Genomic DNA, 19,865 nt, shown 5'->3' with positions numbered 1-19,865 from the left:
CCCACACATTTTCCTCACCCAGTACCCAGACAGACACAGTAGAAGCCAAGCAACCAACATAACAAAAATGTGTCTGTAAGACAAGTAAGTGTGTCTGGAGGTGACACTTAGTCCCCAAGAATGAAACTCTTGAATACTTTGGGCTGTCCGTTGAAATAGCAGTATTTGTCCAGAAGATGGCACTCTTTTAAAACAAATTTAGGCGGCCTGCACACAGCGGGCTGGAAGAGAGTCCTTGTTAACACAGATCTCGGGGGCAGAGAAGGGCTGGGTAGTGAACAGTGGCCAATGGGGCAAACGGGACTTAACATTCAGCATTTATCGAGGTTGCTGGTTGTGATGTTCTTTACCCTTTTGCCATGCTGTCTGCCAGGGACTGGATGCTTGTCCCCATAAAATTCTTGTTGAAATTCTAACCCTTCTGTTGATGGCATTAGGAGGCGGGGCCTTTGGGAGGTGCGGTGGGGGAGGGGGGCCGGGAGGGTGGAGCCCTCGGGAATGGGATTAGTGTTCTTACAAAGGAAGCCACAGAGACTCCCTCCTACCACAAAGGGACGCAGTGAAAAGGCATCATCTGTGTACCAGAAAGTGGGCTCTTACCGGACACCAAATCTGATGGAGACTTGATCTTGGACTTCCAGCGTCCAGAACTGTGAGAAATAAATTTCTGCTGTAGACAAGCCACCCAGTTTACGGTGTTTTGTTGACAGCCCAAATGGACTAGGACTCCATCTTGTTATTTTGTACTTCCTTTCTCGGCCCGATGCAGTGTTCTCACTCAGTTGCCACACGGTGACACTCATGGAGGCTTCAGGCAGATCCTAGAAACTTCCCCTTAAATCTCATGTCCCCCCAGAACACTTCCCTGCAGTCATATATCTTATGTTTTTCTGTCACAGCACGGACCAGATTCACAGTGAACATGTTCCTTGGCTTCTACACTAGACTTTGTGCTCTACAAGGTGGGCTCTGTCTCGTTCACTGCTGAATCCCAGCGCGGTGCCTACCAACACATAGTAGGTGCCCAGTAACCGTGTGTTGAGTGACTGTCTGTTCCTCTGACGTCTCAGCCGGCCCCTTCAGGTTAACAGACATACTTGGCACTTTCCCCACCACCTTGGTATAAAGCGGAGAGCAGCTTGATAGTTTTAAAAACCCATCCAATGTTGATGTCCTGTTTACTAAAATTACACTGTAGTCAGCGCAGATGGAATGCTGACGGAAGAGCTGAGTTCTATCTCACTGCGAGGATGTGATTTTTCCAATAAAGTTTGGCACTGTTCTTGTCAATCACAGCATTGACAGGGCTGGAGATAAGCATTCCCCGGGGTGGGCTGAGGGAAGGGTTAGCTCTTGAGGGAGGTTTCCGGTCTAAGAGGGACTCGGGAGGAGTTTTTCCCCCTTGTCTTTTTGCTCTTCCAAACCCAGCCTCTCTTCCCTGTTCTAAATAGTTTTACAGAATGGTTGCTGGTCTTGGTGCCATTTCGCAGAAAATCAAAGGCATCCTAAAACAATCTGTCATTTCAGTGAAGTAAAACCGAGCCTTGTTTTACTTATCAGAGACTTCAGAAAAATTTTGACAATTGTGAGCAAAGCCTCAACATGTTTTCATCAGTTAACAATCTTTTAAGGCACTTTGAATATAGATACTTCTGAGAGAGGCAGGTATTGACCAGGTCAGCCACAATCCCCACTATTCCCTAAGGCATCATACCTACTGCTGTTCATTTTCAGCTGCCTCACTCCTGAGAACATCCGATTTGGGACTCCTGCTCATAAGTTCACATCCCCCTACCTTGATCTGTTAGTAACCTGTTGAAGGGGCTTCTTCATTGAGATAGAGATTGAAGCATTTCTAGAGTTTCTTCCAATTTTAGTTTTTTCTTCCACCTAACTAGTACAGAAGTACAACCTTCTAAAAGCAGTTCCCTTATCTAACAGGGATAGGCTCATGGAGATAACTCCATTCTATCTGTAAAACCAAAGCTCAAGTTCAAGCTTCATACATGACAAAGGGCAACTGTATTCTCCTGGGGAGTAAGTGGATATTGTGGGTGCCTCTCCCTGGATCCCCCCCACTACTGGGAATACAGGCTGATCTCAGTTCACTGCAGTTCCTCACTAGGAATGGTCCTTGGATCTGCCTCACCCAACCCAAGGCAACACCGGCTCTCAGAGGGCAGCTAAGGAAGGGATAGAGACCAGATCCCTTGTTTCAGTGGGGATCAATTCTGAAGGGCCGTCCCAGCTCCCCGCTTAGGATCTGCTGAGGCCTCAGCTGCAATTGCTTAGTAGGTCAACTCCTGCCCACTCTTGCCTTGCTCACCCCCCCTGAGCTGTATTTCCTGAGAGCTGTCCCCAATAGTTTCTGCCCCTAGTCTCCAATCTTGTTTGTTTCCAGGGAATCCAATCTAAGAAAAGGAATGAACCAAGACAGAGGGTGACTTTGCCTCTGCCATACCAGTAGAGGCCAAAATGTTACCAGAGCGCTGGCAACAAACGTATAAATCCCATAATGATGCCCTGAAACGAATCTTGTAAGTCATCGGGTGCAACCCACCCTCTTCCAGATGGGGAGACTGAAACAGAGAGCCACAGTGATCGGCTCAAGGCATCAGAAGCTCCTTGGGTGAGAAAGCTGCCATTAGACTTCACACTGATTGTGACCCAGTCAGGAACACAATATTCTAGCATTTAATCAGCTCCCAGGAAACCCTGATAGAATGTGAAAGTCAAAGGGAACTGTGAGAATTTGGGAGTCAGTACGAGGTAGCCTTGTAAGCCCATCCCTCACTGACTAAAAAGAGGAGCCAGGTCTGCGTCGGGGATGGCAGTGCACTTTATTAACAAACAAAACAGTACCATACGGGCAAAATCATTACTTCAATGGCAAAACACACACATATGCATACTCCCACATGTAGCACTGGGGCACATTTCAGACAGAACATTAGGCACCAAGTTCACAAACTAAAGAGTTCACGATCCTTCGGTATTTTCTCTTCAGTACGGTTCAAGACCTTCTTTACCAGTTGTCACAAAAAGGTTACCTTTTTAAGTTTAATTCTCGACCTTACTGTGGAGTGAGGCCCACGCAGCCTTCAGGACTTTGAAGCAGATGCCAGGCTCTATCAGCTGCTTAAACTGCCTCTAGTTTCTTGGGGAAGGAAGAAAGACCTATAGGATCTTGGTGGTGGACAAATAAAATGGTGGGAGTTCTCAGCTCTGATTTCGCATCTCAGCACACCTGGAATAGCATTCATTTTTAAGCTCGATCTACAGTTTAATCAACAGCTTAATGGGGCTGATCTCATTTGGGTAAACTATTGGTTTTCTAAAAAGTTTGAAAGGAGGGTAAATTACGTACTCAGGAGTCCTTCAGCATTAAACACAGATAATGTTAACAACCTCCCTACTGTTAAAACTGCTGCCAGTTAAGAAGTTGAAGTCAGCATTTCCCAAAAGGTGTGTCAGAACAAAGTTAATCAGTAAGTGAACAGAAACAACTGAAATAGATCAGGGCTGTGATTTCTCTGAGCAGTTTGATATAATATGCACCAACTCCTTATGGACTGGAGCATATCCAAGATATTACCCAAACTCCTAGTTAGCCAAAACGCTTTTCAATTACAAAGTAAAGAGTGGTGGAAAAATCCTGCTCTTTGCTCTTAGGATAGGCAAAACTGGAAACTTTAAGCCCTCATTATCAGGGTCCAGAGACTTGTGAATTAATAAAGTTAATTATGTAATAAACTTGGGTTGATTTTCCCTGGCAATCTTTAATTCTCATTCAGTAGAAGATAGGAGATTAGGTTAAGAGGTATTAGGAGATAATAAGGGTATGAAAATCCTGAAAATGGGAAGAGCAGTATGAGAGAAGCAGCAGTAGATTCACCAGCTATAAAACAATCATGTGACATTCAGTAGAGGAGCAAACACAATGGTATCACTCTCTTTTAAAAGTATAAAATGATCAAGACACATAAGGATTCACTTGATTAATTAAAAAAGGTAAATTGGAATGAAGCTTATTGAATAATGTGTGGAAGTATACCCAGCAACATTTACATTTTATGTAAAATTTTTGGTACACAAAAGAGTAAACTTTAGCTATCTAGGAACTTCTTCTAAAATGAAATGCCTCATTCATCAATGATATGGGATAAGGTGAACTCTGTATCCACCTGTGGACCCAAGTCCACTGAGCCTTGTCAACTGCTTTCTTTGATCACATTGGTGTTGACTTTTCCCCCTAGATGTTTATATGTAGAACAGTAGTCTTTTATGGCTGACACCTCCGGAGGGGGCTTTAAGAAATCTGAGTTTTTTAAATGGTGAAGGCCAGAAAGAGGTGGGCACTGTTCTGGGTGCACATTACTCCTAAAATAGAGAACTCAGTCTTCATATTAAAACCTCTCAATTTCATGTCTGTTATAAACTTAATAACTAAAGTCAGTGAGATTATAATATAAAGCCCCAGTTTCCTTTCTCTATTTGATAGTCTCAACAAATAGCAATCAGAATTTATCATGTGTATTTCAGTTCCTGTTTGAGAGAGATCAGCATGTTAATATTTACTCAAAGGTAACTCCGTCATTCAAGTTAATGGATCTGCTTAATTCTACTGTGGTCCTAGGAAAAAAGAAAAAAAAAATACACCACTAGGGGCCTTCAGAGAGCCAGGGTCTACCTGAAAAAACGAAAATACTTTTTTGAAATCGGCAGAGGAGGTTATCGTGCTGTCTAGCCATCTTCCAAGAGAAAGAGAAAATGCCTACTGCAGTCAGTCTCCTGCAGCGCTCACCAGGAGGCCTCCCGGGGGATAGTCCCACCACTAGTCTGCTCTGCTCTCCTGGGGAGCTACACACAAGTCACAGCAAGTCACCTGAAACATCAGACTAGATGTCTAGAGACTTCACAGGAAGAAGTGGCCAGGACGACCCATAAGATGTCCCTCAGTGGTCTACACCTCCATTGTTTTCATTTCTCTTTCACTGCCTCCTCCAAAGGGGGAGCTGCTCATCCCCAGGCTCAGCCCCACCTCTTGGCTCTGGACCCATGCTTCCCCGTTTCCCAAGGAGTGAAAAGGACGGTCACAGGCTGGGTCGCTTCCTATTCAACCCCTACAAAGGGAAAGCGAACCGCTCCATTTCTGCAATTATTCGGCGTTTCATGTTATAAAAGAGAAAACAGGACACAGAAGTTGTTTCTCATCAGCATTTCAATCACATATCTTGAAATTAGGGAGCTGGTCACAAGGTATTATTCTACCAGCCAACACAAGTTAGTTGACACAAGGCAAAGAATGTGATAAAGCTTTGATCTCACGGAAATTAACGAGGTGATCTTTGGGTGGTTTTTACGTTGACACCAACTGAGACTAAACTTATGGGTGAAAACCAGTGCATTTAAAGATGGTCCAATGATGTGGCCTTTGCCAACATTTTGCTTTTGATGATGCTGGGAAAAGAGTAAGCAGAAAGCGCGAGGCCGAAACCTCAAGATCGTGTCAGCAGCCTGAATTTGTACGCCACAATCCACAGGGCGGTGACTGATGTGGAGAAGCCAATGATCTTCAGCAGGCCTGCCACGGAAGGGAGGTTCCTCTCCCAGAAGGTGTGGGTGATCTCCATAGCTGGAACATCCTGGATGGATAAGTAGACAGCATTAGCAGAGCGACTCTCGTTCGCCCGGACAAGGGCAGGCAGAACGTATCTGCCAGGCCAGCACGTGGACATACGCCCGACAGTGGCATCTACAATGACCTTAAGAGCTAGAAGATGAGAGTCAAGAGCTTTACATTTCATCACTGGTCCATGGAGAGGAAGCCGCGAAACTCACCTTTGATTCAGGTTCCTGGACTCTTATGTCTTTTTTGGCCACCTTCCCCAAAGCATTCAAGATCTACAAGAAAGTGACCATGGTGTTACAAAGTGAGCTTCTAAAGTCCCCATGGACTGGGCCCCACGCGCCATCGAGGAGCCCCCCAGGAGCAGAGAGAGTGGCAGAGAAGTGGATGTGCACATTTATCTGTGTCAGGAGCCGGAAAGGCCCGATGCCAAAACCACCACCGGCCTCAGGCGAGACAGTGACGTACCCCCTGCCTTACCTCTCTAGCCGCCCGTTCACCGGCCTCTACTGCCCCTTCCATGTAACCGCTCCAGTGTGTGGCTGTCTCTGTACCAGCAAAGTAAATCCTGCCAACCGGTTGGCGAATGACCCTTTGAGAGAACAGAGAGGTCACGTACAGTTACCTGGGAAGGCACAGAAGGTCACTGAGCCCACTGCTGCCCTCATTTACCCCAGACAAGATCACGCAACTCAGATCATTTCCAAAACTCCTGTGTGGCTCAGCCAAAGGTGAAAGGCCCCTCCCTGTTCCCTGGGCCTGTGCCCAAGGATGTGAACTTTCAAGCCAGAGAGAATCGGGCTGTCAGATCATTAGTCACTAAAGGTGACGCTGGCCTTTTCCTAGCCAGCTAGGATCAGAAGACAAGAACACACATGAAATCTATAATCAGATTTCTTGGCTGTAGGTTTCCTATTTGCAGTCCATTCTACTCCCGACACCATCTTTCCAAAGGGGTGCAGTCTTCACAAGAGGGGATCCGGCAGCAGACCCGAGCCAAGCGGGCGCTCCCAGGGTATCAGGAGGAACCACAGTGGTGAATGGGAAGACAGGGAGAGGAACTGATTTCCAGCAAAGGACAGACCCGAGGGATTAGATGTCTGTCTGTCTCAAAATAACCACGTCTGTACAGTTAGCTTTTGTGAATTTATGTGGAGACTGGCTGAGGACAGGGAAATGGGCCTTCCCTTCCAAAGAGGTCTTGGCAAAGAAAGGCACAGAAGGACTGGGCTGAATGGGCAAGTGTCCCCTCCTAGCTCATCAGCTTTGAAACCGACCCACGTCCGCAGCCGTTCTCATCCACTCTCCCGAGCGGCACGCCCTGTACCCCGCAAGGCCTTCTCGCCTTTTTCCAATTCAGAAATCTCTGGTTTCATCCGTCCTTGATTCTAGTTTCCACTTCTGGGCTTCTACTCTGCCTTCCGAACTATTCCAGTTCATCAACCCCGTTATCACTAACAAAAAGACTATTTGATTCAATTTATTGAAAACAAAGAAAAATCTTAGTGAACAAGTCCCTCTTTCTCTGTGGACACACATGAGCTGGAGGTAACGTTCTAGCTCAGCTCCTCTGGGAACCTGACGGATGGTATCCTGCCATGGACGTTACCCAGTGACACGCTTATGCCCAAACGCCTCTCCCCCTACCCCTCCCTTGGGTAACGGCATGGGGGCTGGGAAGGCCGTCAGGAGTTGCAGACATCCAGCAGGAAACTCTCTCTTTGGGCTTCCCCAAATCCGTGCGGAGATCCCCTCCTCACAGGTTAGCTGTCCACGGAAGGGACAGCTCTGCCGAAGACAAGTGGCTGCAGTGAGATGTCTGCAGCCAACGTCCGTAGGTGGAGATGGGCACCCAGAAGCCTAGGGTAGTCGCGTGGAACTCGATGTCTCATCGGGCTCAAGAAAGCCAGTGGGAGGACATGGCAGCTTGCAGAGTGCTCACATGGAGCACTGACAGTGGGAGCACTGACATCTGAAATCCTCACCGGCGCTCTGCTATTGTTCTGTGTGCTGATGGCTAAGCACCTATGTACCAGCATCTTGATTCTCCTATGGACACCCAGAAATCTACACACTAACTACGGGGCATTTGAAATTGGAATGCTGACTACTATTTCTATAATTCCCCCCAAACTTTGCTTATGAGTTTAGTGTGGTGCATGACAGGGCGCCTGGGTGGCTCAGATGGTTAAGCATCTGCCTTCGGCTCAGATCATGATCCCGAGGTCCTGGGATCGAGTCCCACATTGGGCTCCCTGCTCAGGAGGGAGCCTCCTTCTCCCTCTGCCTGGCACTCCCCCTACTTGTGCACACGTGCGCGTGCTCTCTCTCAGTGACAAATAAGTCTTTAAAAGAAAAAAAGTTTGGTGCATGTCTTGGAATAATCGGGATGGTGTCTGGGTCATACCTGCCATAATGCGTCATGATCCCGGGGGGGAAGTAGGCAGTGTAGCAGCCCCCAGAGTACTGTTCCTCGCACCAGTTCTTCTCTTCGTAATGCACCGGCTGCATTTAGTAGGGAGAGAATTCCAAAGTAAAGACAAAACCGAAATACTACCTGTCAACCATGAAGGCTCTTGTGTGTTTTACTTTAACAAAAGTTTAAGTTAAAAAAAAAGATGGCCCTGTTTTTCTTTTTAAGGGGAAACAGGACCATACCAAGTAAATGGCCTTCAAGGAGGTATCAAGTGACAAAACATGTATACTTTGACTTTTTCGACCTCTTGATGAGGGAAGGCATGGAATATTCCAGCATCTGGGAGAGAGGGCACTGTCACGCAGACTCTGAAATCTTTAGTCTAAGTCTACGGGAAGCCCCAGGAACAATCAGATTCTGGAAAGGCGTGCTCAAATCTCTGGATTCTCTAAACTAACAGACTTTACTTCCCCATCTACCACAGCTGAAAAAAAAAAGGTGGAAGGGAGGAGGCACAAGATAAGCACAATGCAGGAGTGCCTGGGTGGCTCAGTCAGTTGGGGGTCCAACACTTGATTTCTGCTCAGGTCATGATCTTGGGGTCCTGGGATCGAGCCCCGCATCAGGTGCTACACACAGCGCAGAGTCTGCTTGTCCTTCTCCCCCTACTCCTCCACCCATCTGCACAAACCCCTGTCTCACTATCTCTAGAATAAATAAACAAAATCTTTTTAAAAAAAAGATAAGTGTAGTGTTTAAGAAAGGTAAGAGCCATTTCTCTGAGCTGGGAAAGTGAATGATGGGAATCCTCGTAAAATGGGGACAACTAGAGATGAACAATGGTTTCTAAGAGACATGAGAGAACCTTCTCTGAGTTCTTCTCTAACAGAGTCTGCGAGTTTATTGTTTGAACAGTTCGGAGGTAATCCCCTGAAAGAGTCCCCAGCCAGCTAATAGCATCTTCAGATAGAACTTCATTCCCATCATCCCTTTCAGTGGTGGACTGAAAGTACTGGAATCCCTACGTGAGGTGTGAATGAACTGTACGAATGGAGAAATCCATTAGTGTGGCTTTGACGTGAGAAGAGTCTAGATTCCAAACATCCCGTCGAGCATACACTAGAGTGGGCTCACCAACAAACAAGGATATATTCGGGATTTTGCTTCAGAGCAGTCAGTTGGTTTTGATGGGAGGGCAGGACCTCTGTTCTGGGAACTGATCTCACCCACCCTGGAGATAATACCTGTGACTCCAGGCCCTGATTGCAATTGGCTGCCAGTTATCCAGGGAACGCGAAAACAGCCCAAGGAACTGCTGCATCAGAAATTGCATGCACCTGATGGCGGCTTTCATTGGCCTTTCTGTGACTAAAGTTAATCCTCCAGTAAGCATATCCTTTCATAAGATTCTCTTCGTAAGACTGTCAGGAAACCAGACTCTGCTTTGCTTTACCACATAGAGCAAACAGAGCAGAACCTTCCCAGGATTAAAGCCGAGGGTTTCTTACTTGTAAAGCTTCTTGGGATCCTAATACTTTGGCATAGAGCTCACAGATCTTCTTCTTCCTGTAAAGAAGAATAAAAAAAATGTTAAGGAAGTAATAACCGAGGAGTAGAGAATAAACACAGTGAGTTTACTCATCATCATTGGCTCTCACCCATGAACCAGATGTATTAAGGAAAATCTAAAATCAATGGTAACTACACAACATGAACAGTTCCATGAACCTCTGCACTTGGGTCAACCCTCTATGCCTCAATACGGTCATCCGATTTGAAGACACAACAGAATTTTCCATCAACAGTTTTGTCTCTTTTACAACCCAATATCCTATCTATTCAAGATTCAAATGGGGAAAATAAGATTCAATGAAGTACACTCAGTTTAGGAAATGATGCTAAGTCACTTTTCTGGAACACGTAGAATTCTAGAATAATCCCTTTTAGGAGTCCACAGTCCACATGACAGCGTCTTTTAACTATCCTCTACTTATGTTTTACCCAAAGCTCATTTAATCTTTTAAGTATAACATAAAATATGCCACACCATGAGAGGCCTACAGTCTTTCTACTCTAGTCATCAGGCACGTGACAGAATGGCCTACAGTACTTCCAAGGAATGTGCTACACGATGTTACCTCAGTCAGTCTTTGGCTACCCTCATAATTCATTATGTAAATGACTATCACAGCTCATGACATGTGGTAGAGCTTAAAAAAAAAACAGTAGCTCACTGATCTAAATGCTCCTTGAAATAGGTATTTTTAAACTCACAACCACTCTTGGGGAAAACTCACAACCACTCGTGGGGAAATTAAAAAGTGCTAATTTACTAAAATCACCCCCTTTTCAAAATAAATGGTTCAGTTGCAGGATTTGTTTGAACGGGTTCACACTGGGCCAATTATATGCTTTGGTATTTACCTACTTTAATCTTTATATAGTTTCAACATTGAAACTGCTCCAAAGTATTTGTTATGAGCTAATGAGCAACTGGGGGGAAAATTTGCTAAAAAATGTGGTGCAGGGTTTACCTCGAATCTGAAAGGCAAGTTCTGAAAGGTGAGGAGACAAATGGCCAAAAATGAGAAGCGGGGGTAAAGGACGGGTACGAAGGTTATATTTACTAGTAATAAAAGAAACAGAGGTTTTTTAAAATGATGATTTTACATTACTGATTACATTAGAAAACATTTTTAAAACATGTCCTCCATTTCTCTGAATGATGTGAGACGAAATCTAACCTTATAAATTTATCCAAATGCTCACATTTAGGCCATTTATATAATTCCCACAACTTTCATTTCATGGAGATGCAGTGTTAAATCAGGAAGAGGAAATGAAATCATAAACATGGTGGCAATTAGCTAATTACCACTGTGTTCCCACGGAAGGTTTTCAGAGACAAAAGGTAATGGTGAGGTGATGTCCTAGAACATTTAGGTAGTTCTATAAGTTTCAGTACAAACAAGAAAAGTTGGGTTTCCTTGAAGGAGCTGTTCCTACCGCAGATGAATAACCATAAAGGAAAGGCAGAACTGGAAGAAGTTTCCAGCCTACTGTCTGCCTCTGTCTCTCTCTGTCCAATCCAAGCCCCTTATGTCAAAGATGAGGAGGCTGAGGCCCAATAAAAATGTACTGAATCAAAATCCATCCTCGGGATAGTATGGTAGCCTCTTTTCTACTCTATGATGAGAGGACACATTCTTACCCACTTCAAGTGGGTGTTACAATGGAATTCCAATATTTGAGAGTCCATCAGAAAACAAATATATGGACGATCATTATTCTAAAGGTTTAATGATGTTTAGGGCTTATTTTCGGGACATGTGATAAAAAATTTATTAAAACAGGGGCGCCTGGGTGGCTCAGTGGGTTAAACCTCTGCCTTCAGCTCAGGTCATGATCCCAGGGTCCTGGGATTGAGCCCCGCATCGGGCTCTCTGCTCAGCGGGGAGCCTGCTTTCTCCCCCTCTCTCCCTGCCTGCCTCTCTGCCTACTTGTAATATCTCTCTCTCTCTCTCTCTCTCTCTCTGTGTTAAATAAATAAATAAAATCTTTAAAAAAAATCTTTATTAAAACAGAATGAAATCTAAAATCCAGTCAACTTACCTTGCAGTTAGTTTTTCATGCATGGACAATAAGCCACTTACAATAGAAATGGAAGTCATTATTTACTATATTTTATAGTTATCAGGTAAGTCAAGGATGAATTCATACAAATCCATTAGGAAGTCATATTCCCCATCCCTTCGTCCCATTAAAATGTAAAAATATTTCAAAAAATTAGGTAAATCAAAAATGTTAGAGCGATGAAGTGATTGGTTAGTTGAGCTTTAAAAATAATAAACCATATTTTAAGTGATGGCCAAAAGAGGTCACTGTGGAAATCTCTTGTAGTTGTGTTTACTCGCTGGTTTCTAAATCTGGCTGCTCATCATAATCATTTAAAAAGCTTGTTAAAAAATACAAAATACTGGGGCGCCTGGGTGGCTCAGTGGGTTAAAGCCTCTGCCTTCGGCTCAGGTCATGATCTCAGGGTCCTGGGATCGAGCCCTGATCAGGCTCTCTGTTCAAGCGGGGAGCCTGCTTCCTCCTCTCTCTCTCTCTGCCTGCCTCTCTGTCTACTTGTGATCTCTCTCTGTTAAATAAATAAATAAAAATCTTTAAAAAAAAAAAACACAAAATACTGAAGCCCCACCCTTAACCTACCAAATCATGATCTACTGGCCTCAGAAAAAAACATATTCCCAAAACATTCTCTGGCAGATGTCAACGCAGCCCGTTCTGGGAATCTTGCTCCAGTCAAAGACACATTTGGAGTTCTAAGGGTTTTGCCTTATAAAAACTTTTGAAAAGTTCAGCCACCATGTGGAATCATAACCAAATGTCTACATCCAGGCTGGTATTTATTTTACTATTAATAAAGAGGGAAAGCAGGAAATCCAAAAGAAAATGTCAAGCTTAGTGTGGCATAATGAAAAAAAACGTTTGCATTGGATACTATTCCTGACTTGTCACAAGCTAGCTGTGGAGACCTGGACAAACCATTCCCTGCCACTGGACCCCAAATTCTTCCTCTTTTGAGTGAGTAGATGGACAAACAGTTGCCTTCCCCAAATCAGACCTCACGGTAGCTCAAACAAACAAATGCGCAAATGTGGAAACTTCTGCAGCCTGAATTCCAAAGTCATCAAAGTAACTCTCTGCTGCTTAACTGTTTAATTAAATGCAGAGAGAAGTGTACATCTGTGTGTGTCCTGGTCCTCTTCAAAAGCTAACTAAGGATTTAGGGCTACCCTCCGGGGCACACCTCCCCGCTCCGCAAACAGCCAAATGACTGTTTCCAGGTTAAGAGATCCTGGTAAGATTTTATCTGAACAAAGGAAAGGATTCCAAGGCAAAACAAAACAAATACAACAAGGCAGAAAGAGAAAGGGAGAAGGAAGAAAAAAAGCCACTGTCCTACAATGATTGTTTTATACTAGGAAGCTATCAGGAGAAGGGAACGTCAGAGCTGTGTCCTAGATAATCAAAAGGGGATACTTCTATGTACACAAGCGGCAACACGTTGAAACCCACACGTATGGCTTTGCTCTTCGGAAAAAGTACACGTCAGAGAACCTTGGAAAAGGGATAATGGTCTCGCAAAGCGATCAGGACTCAGCCTCTAAAGCTTTCTGCACCACTAATGTTTCCTATCAGTTTTTTCCATCTACCCTACAGGGAAACCCTACCTCTCAACCATTGTACAATAAACACAAGTATATAAACCTAAATTAATTTATGCATACAGGCAAGCCTTGAGTCAAGGGAACTTTAACACAAAGGTTGCCATGGTGACAAAAGGTTGATTTGGGGGGATTTTAAGACTACTTGTGAGTCATGGACTTTTTCAAGATGCCATTATACTGTTATTAATGTGACCAGTACAATGTGAAGCTAAGCTTTCACGTGTGTTTCAGATGTCACTTCTTACCTGATTTCCTTATGGAGCTTGGCAAGTCGGTCAGCTTTTCGGGCAAGTATGAAACTGCAGAGAGAGGTTACATTTGAACAATTAGGTGACAGAAAAGAGCTGCCTCCTCTTTTTTGAAATGTTCCTGCCTCCGCCCACTCAGCATTGATGAACTCTCCCACGCACTCCCATTATTTCCCTCTATTAGAGCAAATGTCAGGCTGCCTTCCACCTCCCTGTGTCCAAAATCTCTCTAGGCTGCGGGCTCCTAAGTAACTGGTCACCTCCTACTCAGTGTTTTACCCCCAGAGTTCAGCACGACTCTTGGCATATAGTTGGAAATCAAATGTTAGTTGAATTAATGTTGCGTTAAATGATAGCTTGGTAAGTGAACTTTGCCTTCGGCCAAAAATTTGATAAAAGCTGGAAAACCAAACTGAAGTACGTAGTTGTAGTGGATGCCATCATGGGCCCTCCAAAGTCCTCTTCGGGACCAAGCACTCATTACCCTGAGCTCAGGGCTGGACACCTCCCCAGCCACCGCCTTCTGTAGAAGAGGGCTGCCTGGCTCCAGGTCCCACCTCTCCCCAGAACGACCGGCGCTGGGGTGCAGTGGGTACTAAAGTCCACTCCCTCACCTCAGGTCATGATACCTATCAAGGGCCATCCCAGTTCTAGAGTTTCCTGTGGGATGGAGACCTCAGCCGGGACAACACTTGGAGCCCAACCTCTTGCTCTGCCCAATCCTGATTCCTTCTCTTCCTCACAGGCAGTGACCGGGGCACACACCCCAATGAACCCCTTGCACCCAAATCTCCATCTCCAACGTGGCTTCTGGGAAACTGGCCTAGCACCTCCCCCAAATTTAGGAACTCAGTAAAACTTGGTTATAATTAATATGTAAATACTGATTATTACTAATTGGATGTATGTTTTAAAGAACTGAGTCATGACAAGAAGTACTTACATACACTATTATTAGAAAGCATTCACAAATCCCAATGAGCTAAAGGACACTGAAATTATTTCTCCATTTAGAGAAAGTTTTACACTTATATTTCTTTGTTCTAGGCCAAAAAGACAAGTAGATCAGGACTGAGAATGCAAGAGCCGAACACAGATATTTCACCCTCTCCGTCACACCCAAATTAAACCGTTCCTCAGTTTGACTGGCAATTCCTTTAGAGCCATCTGTTACTTGAGATCATTCTGGGGAGCAAGGATTATACAACGAATTTCCGTTAACCCAGAGAACAGTATTTCGGAGGAATCTGTGGACAACCTAAGGAATTTGAACGAATCAACTCTGTGGGAAATAGTCATAATTTTGCTTGATTTAACACTGTTACATTATGGCTTACTAGTAATGATTCCGGTTAAATTTTAAGTTTATGCAAGAATCTGTCATTTTGAGTCTCACACAGAACTTCAGTGAAAATCGCCAATATTGTATGAAACATTAAATGATTTCGATCTTGGGTGCTTCTTATACCTCCTTCTCTAAAGGGCAGTTTGTGGTGGCCATTCCTGCCAAATCTCAAAACGAGAATGCAACAACAACCCCTTTGACCCACCTCTAACTACAGACAACTATTCTTTAACTTGCTCTGGGGTTTTATTGAGGAAATGAAACACGCTGCTTTGGGTTGGGGACATTTTGTGACTCTAAAGTACACAGTCCTCTGTAGTTGCCAGTCATCACAATCACAGCCTGGATGATTACCACCCCTGTCCTCAAGGCTTTCCTTGCCCAGAGCAAAGAGCAGGGTGGAGACCAGGCAGTGTGCAGGCAAGAGCAGGGCGTAGGCAATGGTCCAGATAAAACAGATTAGAGTATCACTTTTTAGGAACTGCCTAAATAACCCCATTCCCATCTGGAAAACTTGTGCCAAGCATATCCTGGCTAATAAAGCCGAAGAAAGCCCAGAAAGGCAGATGCCGTAACATCTAACTCCGGGGGCAAGAAGACCATCAGTGTCCTTCCAGTCACAGCTGGGTTGGTCTTGATGGTCTCCTGAGACCCCTACGTCCACCTTCTGTTTTCCTCTGGCACGCAGAAGGTGATGGCAAACGGCCCCCATAATCTGTATCCTTTTTCGCCCAGTGGGGTTAGAGATGGAGAGGACGCGCTGGTCCTCAGCTCATTGCGCTGTGAGCACCGCCCTTCCCAAGGAGGCTGGGGCTCGTTCTGATGGTCTGCAGCCACAGACGTGCTTACAAAACGACTTGTGGGCAGTCCGGTAGCGCCGCCTGCTAAGTCCTGGGTCACGGGTCGGCCTCTGGTTTTGTAATTTCCCCTCGATGATGCAATGTGTATGAGCTCGACTCTCCCCAGGGGGAAGGGGAAAACCGCCATTGTCTGGAAGCCACTTGGCTCTTACAGAACCCCGCTGTTCTGCTGTCACGTGAGAGAATAAACAGCTCTTTCCTTTGTGGAGCTTTGAGGAAGGGGCCAAGGCAGGGCATTCCGGAAGGCGGAGGCGCTCCTTAGGCACTCCTTTGTGAAAGCACTGCTTGTTGTCTGGACCTCTAGGCCCCCAACAGCAGAGTTGCTGCGGGCGGTGGGGGCTGGGAGGACAAGGGGAGAGCTCTCCTCTTCCAGACACAGAACCAAACCCTGGACCATCTCTAGCGAAGGACAGCTGGGCGTGACCTATCACAACGAGGGACGTCCACTCGAGGCCTGGCTGTACCTCCAACTGCAGTTCCTCACTGGTCATTGGTCTCATATCCCTGGGTAACAATTAACGTATTCACACTGGTGGTGTAGTGATGTCTGGAATGGAGAAGAGCCGAAGGTCCAGAAACCCTAACTCTGAAAGGCTTTACAGAATAAAACAGTCAATTCTCATTCTAGATGAGTGTGGACATTCTGGCCCTGGGCAGGGTTGTCTACCCTACCACCTGTCTAGCTGCTTCCTTCACTCTGTCCTCAAGAGTTGCACAGGGGAAAGAAAGAAAGAGTCACATGTTCAAATAGTGTCAGTTTTTGTAAAGTTTCCCAGAGTTCCGTGCCACATACCAAACATTAATATTTTAAAGTACAGAAAAAGATATACTCCTATAGGGTTATTTACAATTGCTGGAGCTCGAGTCCATACGCTCTGCCAGCATTCACACCAAGACACAATTTAGGAAATGCGAAGCACCCAGCTCTAACCTACCCCATGATAGCGGGCAGCGATCCATCTGGTTTGGTGTCGTCCAGGGTTATTGAAATTGGAGCTTCCTCATCCTCAATGATCATACAACCACAGTAATCTTAATAAGGAAAAAATCAAGAGGAGATTGACATGGACCTCATCGAAGATTTAGGGAAAAATTATATATATAGATATATAGAGAGATATGTACACACACACATACACTGTATAAAACTCTTTTGCTAAGAGGAAGGCAAATCTCAAATAGTCTTTGCCCCAACCCTAGAAGATATTTCCTTATTAAATACATTAACTACACAAAGATGTCTGCTAATGCAGACATGTGGAAAATGACCTATCTTGATGACCTCTACATAAATGTCATGTAGGACCAATGCATGGCTCATACCGTACTGAGGGCCCGGAGCCTTGCAGCACACAGGGAAAGAGGCTTGTGTCAGAGGGAATCACCCCGAGGATCCCATGGAAGAAGCTGGGGGAAGGAATCCTTTGAGGACCAGGTTTACCAACAAGAGCTGCCATATCCACTCAGGCCCTGCCTCAGCTAGTTGGTGCACACATCCTGACAGTAGGTCTCACTATCACCACTTGAGGTAAGGAGACTGATGCTGAGTGGTGAAGTGTCACAGCCAAGGCCACTCAGCTAGTAAGCAAGCGAAGTCCAGGATGGTGGGACTTCAAAGCAGCGCTCTTCCCCCAGCACTCCTTTGCGTCACCCTCTCATTTAGAGAAAGGGGCAGGACGTATGCCAGGAACCTGGGCCATGGTGCCCCTGCCGCTTGGTGGGATCTCTTCTTTCCCTTTCATTGACGGCAAGGGCTCTTGGGGTCCTTCTGTGTCGCACCAGGGGTTGTAAAGTGATGGACAGACTGAGATTTCTGATCTCTTCTCTACCAATTTAAAAATACTTATCTCTGTCATCTTTTTTCTGGCCAGGGTCTACCAGAAGGTCCCTAAAGAGAGTGTGGTCTCTTCACTTAACACAATTTAAACATGAGCAGGTGCAGCCTACCCTTCTTCTTCCAAAAGGCCTCCTTGTAATACATCATGCACTTAATGATGGCTCCCATCGGAAGACGTTGGATTAATTGGTTTCTCTCCGACGGAAGTTCAGGTCTAAAGTGGATCTTGGCAGTCAAAGTTGGTGGGATGGCACTAATCACGTATCCACACTAAAAGACACAGACACAGAATACCACCTCAAACGTGTGAGTCTCAGTCTTTACAGAGGGGAAGAAACACCATATTTATCATTTAGAATGACACCGAGCGGTAACCACATATAAAATGAGGCCCCTGTGAGGCAGCACAACAGAACAAGGCAGATCAACTAAAAATGGTAATTTAGAAGACAGAGTTGGGGTCATACCAGCATTAATTACACCACTGCTTGGATGGTATTTGGTTAGAAGCTGTGGAAGACACAAGGCCTATTTAAAATATGTTCCTTGGGACTAGGCTGAATTACCTCGTAAGTTTCATGGTTCAGCGTCTCGATGATGATGTTGTCACCTGACTGGTCCACATAGGTGACAGGGCACCTCAGCTTCACTCTGTCCCCGAGGCGTTCCATTATCCGTTCACTCACTTGACCCGATCCGCCCACAAATTTCCGTTCCTATAGAAGGCAGGCAGGCAATGAGGACTATAAACATCAAAATACTGATCACAATAGCTTAGAAAGTAAAATACAGGTCAAAAGAAGAAATGTGGAATTTCTAAGTATAAAGCTAATTCAAAGATGCAACTGTCCTACATTTGCTAAAGCTAAGGGTCAAATGGCTAATATCTCTTAGGGCCACAAGAACAACTTAGGGTGTTCCAAAGATCTTCTGAGGAGAGAAAATATTCACTTGGTGGAGAAAGATACTACACCTTGCACTATGGAACAGAGCCTGTCTGGAACACAGATGACTTTAAGTACCAGTTCTAGAAGTTTCTGAAAATCAGTTGATCGTAGTAACTCAGCTTCTCCCACAGAGCTAGACTAATTTTACCCACCTCCCCCCACCCCAAAAGGACGGACCTGATTTCCCAAAACCGAATTAGTTCAAAACGAAACATTCTTAAGCTGTGAATGCATCTCCAGGAACGAGAAAAGGAAAGGAGAACTTTTAGTTTGGGGCACATTCACTGAAATGTTTTCAAAAATTCGTGTCTCAGATCCACTCACGTTTCCAGACACGGGAGCGGCTATTAAGATGGCACACTGGGTGAGGGCAGAACCACAAATGAAGTTACAGGCTGAGAACGGACACTCCGTACCTGGCCCCCATTGGTGACTGAGAATATCCGAGTGGTGCCTCCGCACTGCTTCACGTACCACAAGAACCACAGCGCAGACACCTCGTAGGGCTCAGAGGTCACATTGATGTTCACAAAGAGCGATGCAAACTGCCTAGCAGTCCTGGTCGCATGACAAAGATGACAGTCGGGTGTAAATACATACATGCTTCATGGGACAGGAGCTTTTTTTTTTTTAAAGACTTTATTTATTTATTTGAGAGAGAGAGAGTGAGAGAGAGAGAGAGAGAGGACCCTGGGATCATGACCCGAGAGGAAGGCAGATGCTTAACCGCCTGAGCCACCGGGGCGCCCCAAGAGAACAGCAGCTTTTTAAAATACAATTCAGTATGGTTCAAAAGCATTTGCACTGTTTTTGGGAAAACACAACAAAACACGTCAGGGGCTCAACTTCTGAAGCAATGCATATTTTAACTCCTGGTGAAAAATAACCTTTTCCTTTGTTTTGAGGGAGTTATGGGTTTGCTCCAAATATATTAATTCTGGTACCATCTAAAAGGGTCAAGATGCTGGTGAGGGATTGTTAAGGATACAGTTCTTATTTATTTGAACAACCGTCCTCTCTTCACCTGAGCGGCTCCCACCCTGCTCCAGTCCACCAGCATATCTCACCTGGGTCACAACGGTGGTGGCTTCCTCTTGGCCATCTCTACCTGGTTTATGACTACAACCCCTTTTGGCCCTTTGCCACATTGCAGCCAATGAAGTCTTCTGACAGTGCAAAACAAAACGAAAAAACCCCACTTGCAAAAAACCCTTCAATGGCATTCATGGCAAAAGGCAAAAATCCTGAATGTGGCCACTCTATCTTCCACCACCAGCCCCCTCTCTGACCTCTAATTATACCGCTTTCTCGTGGCATCCTTAGCTTCTAGGCATACTGTCATAGCACGG

General features: G+C 45.2%; 1 protein-coding gene across 1 annotated transcript in view; it reads right to left on the bottom strand.

Annotated features, from left to right (window-relative positions):
- Positions 1-2,818: 2,818 nt before the first annotated feature.
- Positions 2,819-19,865, bottom strand: part of MAOA (monoamine oxidase A) — a 67,841-nt gene continuing 50,794 nt past the window's right edge. Inside the window, exons 6-15 of the mRNA XM_080794995.1 lie at positions 18,933-19,074; positions 18,136-18,285; positions 17,680-17,839; positions 16,668-16,764; positions 13,525-13,578; positions 9,554-9,611; positions 8,037-8,134; positions 6,110-6,221; positions 5,842-5,904; positions 2,819-5,645 (exon numbers count right to left, since the gene is read on the bottom strand). Coding sequence (XP_080651121.1) covers positions 5,499-5,645; positions 5,842-5,904; positions 6,110-6,221; positions 8,037-8,134; positions 9,554-9,611; positions 13,525-13,578; positions 16,668-16,764; positions 17,680-17,839; positions 18,136-18,285; positions 18,933-19,074 — 1,081 coding nt within the window. The 3' untranslated portion in view covers positions 2,819-5,498. The remainder of the gene's footprint in view (positions 5,646-5,841; positions 5,905-6,109; positions 6,222-8,036; positions 8,135-9,553; positions 9,612-13,524; positions 13,579-16,667; positions 16,765-17,679; positions 17,840-18,135; positions 18,286-18,932; positions 19,075-19,865) is intronic.

The sequence above is a fragment of the Martes martes genome (genome assembly GCF_963455335.1).
Source record: "Martes martes genome assembly, chromosome: X".
NCBI lineage: Eukaryota > Metazoa > Chordata > Mammalia > Carnivora > Mustelidae > Martes > Martes martes.
The sequence above is the reverse complement of the archived record's forward strand: the minus strand, read 5'-3'. Positions and strand labels throughout refer to the sequence as shown.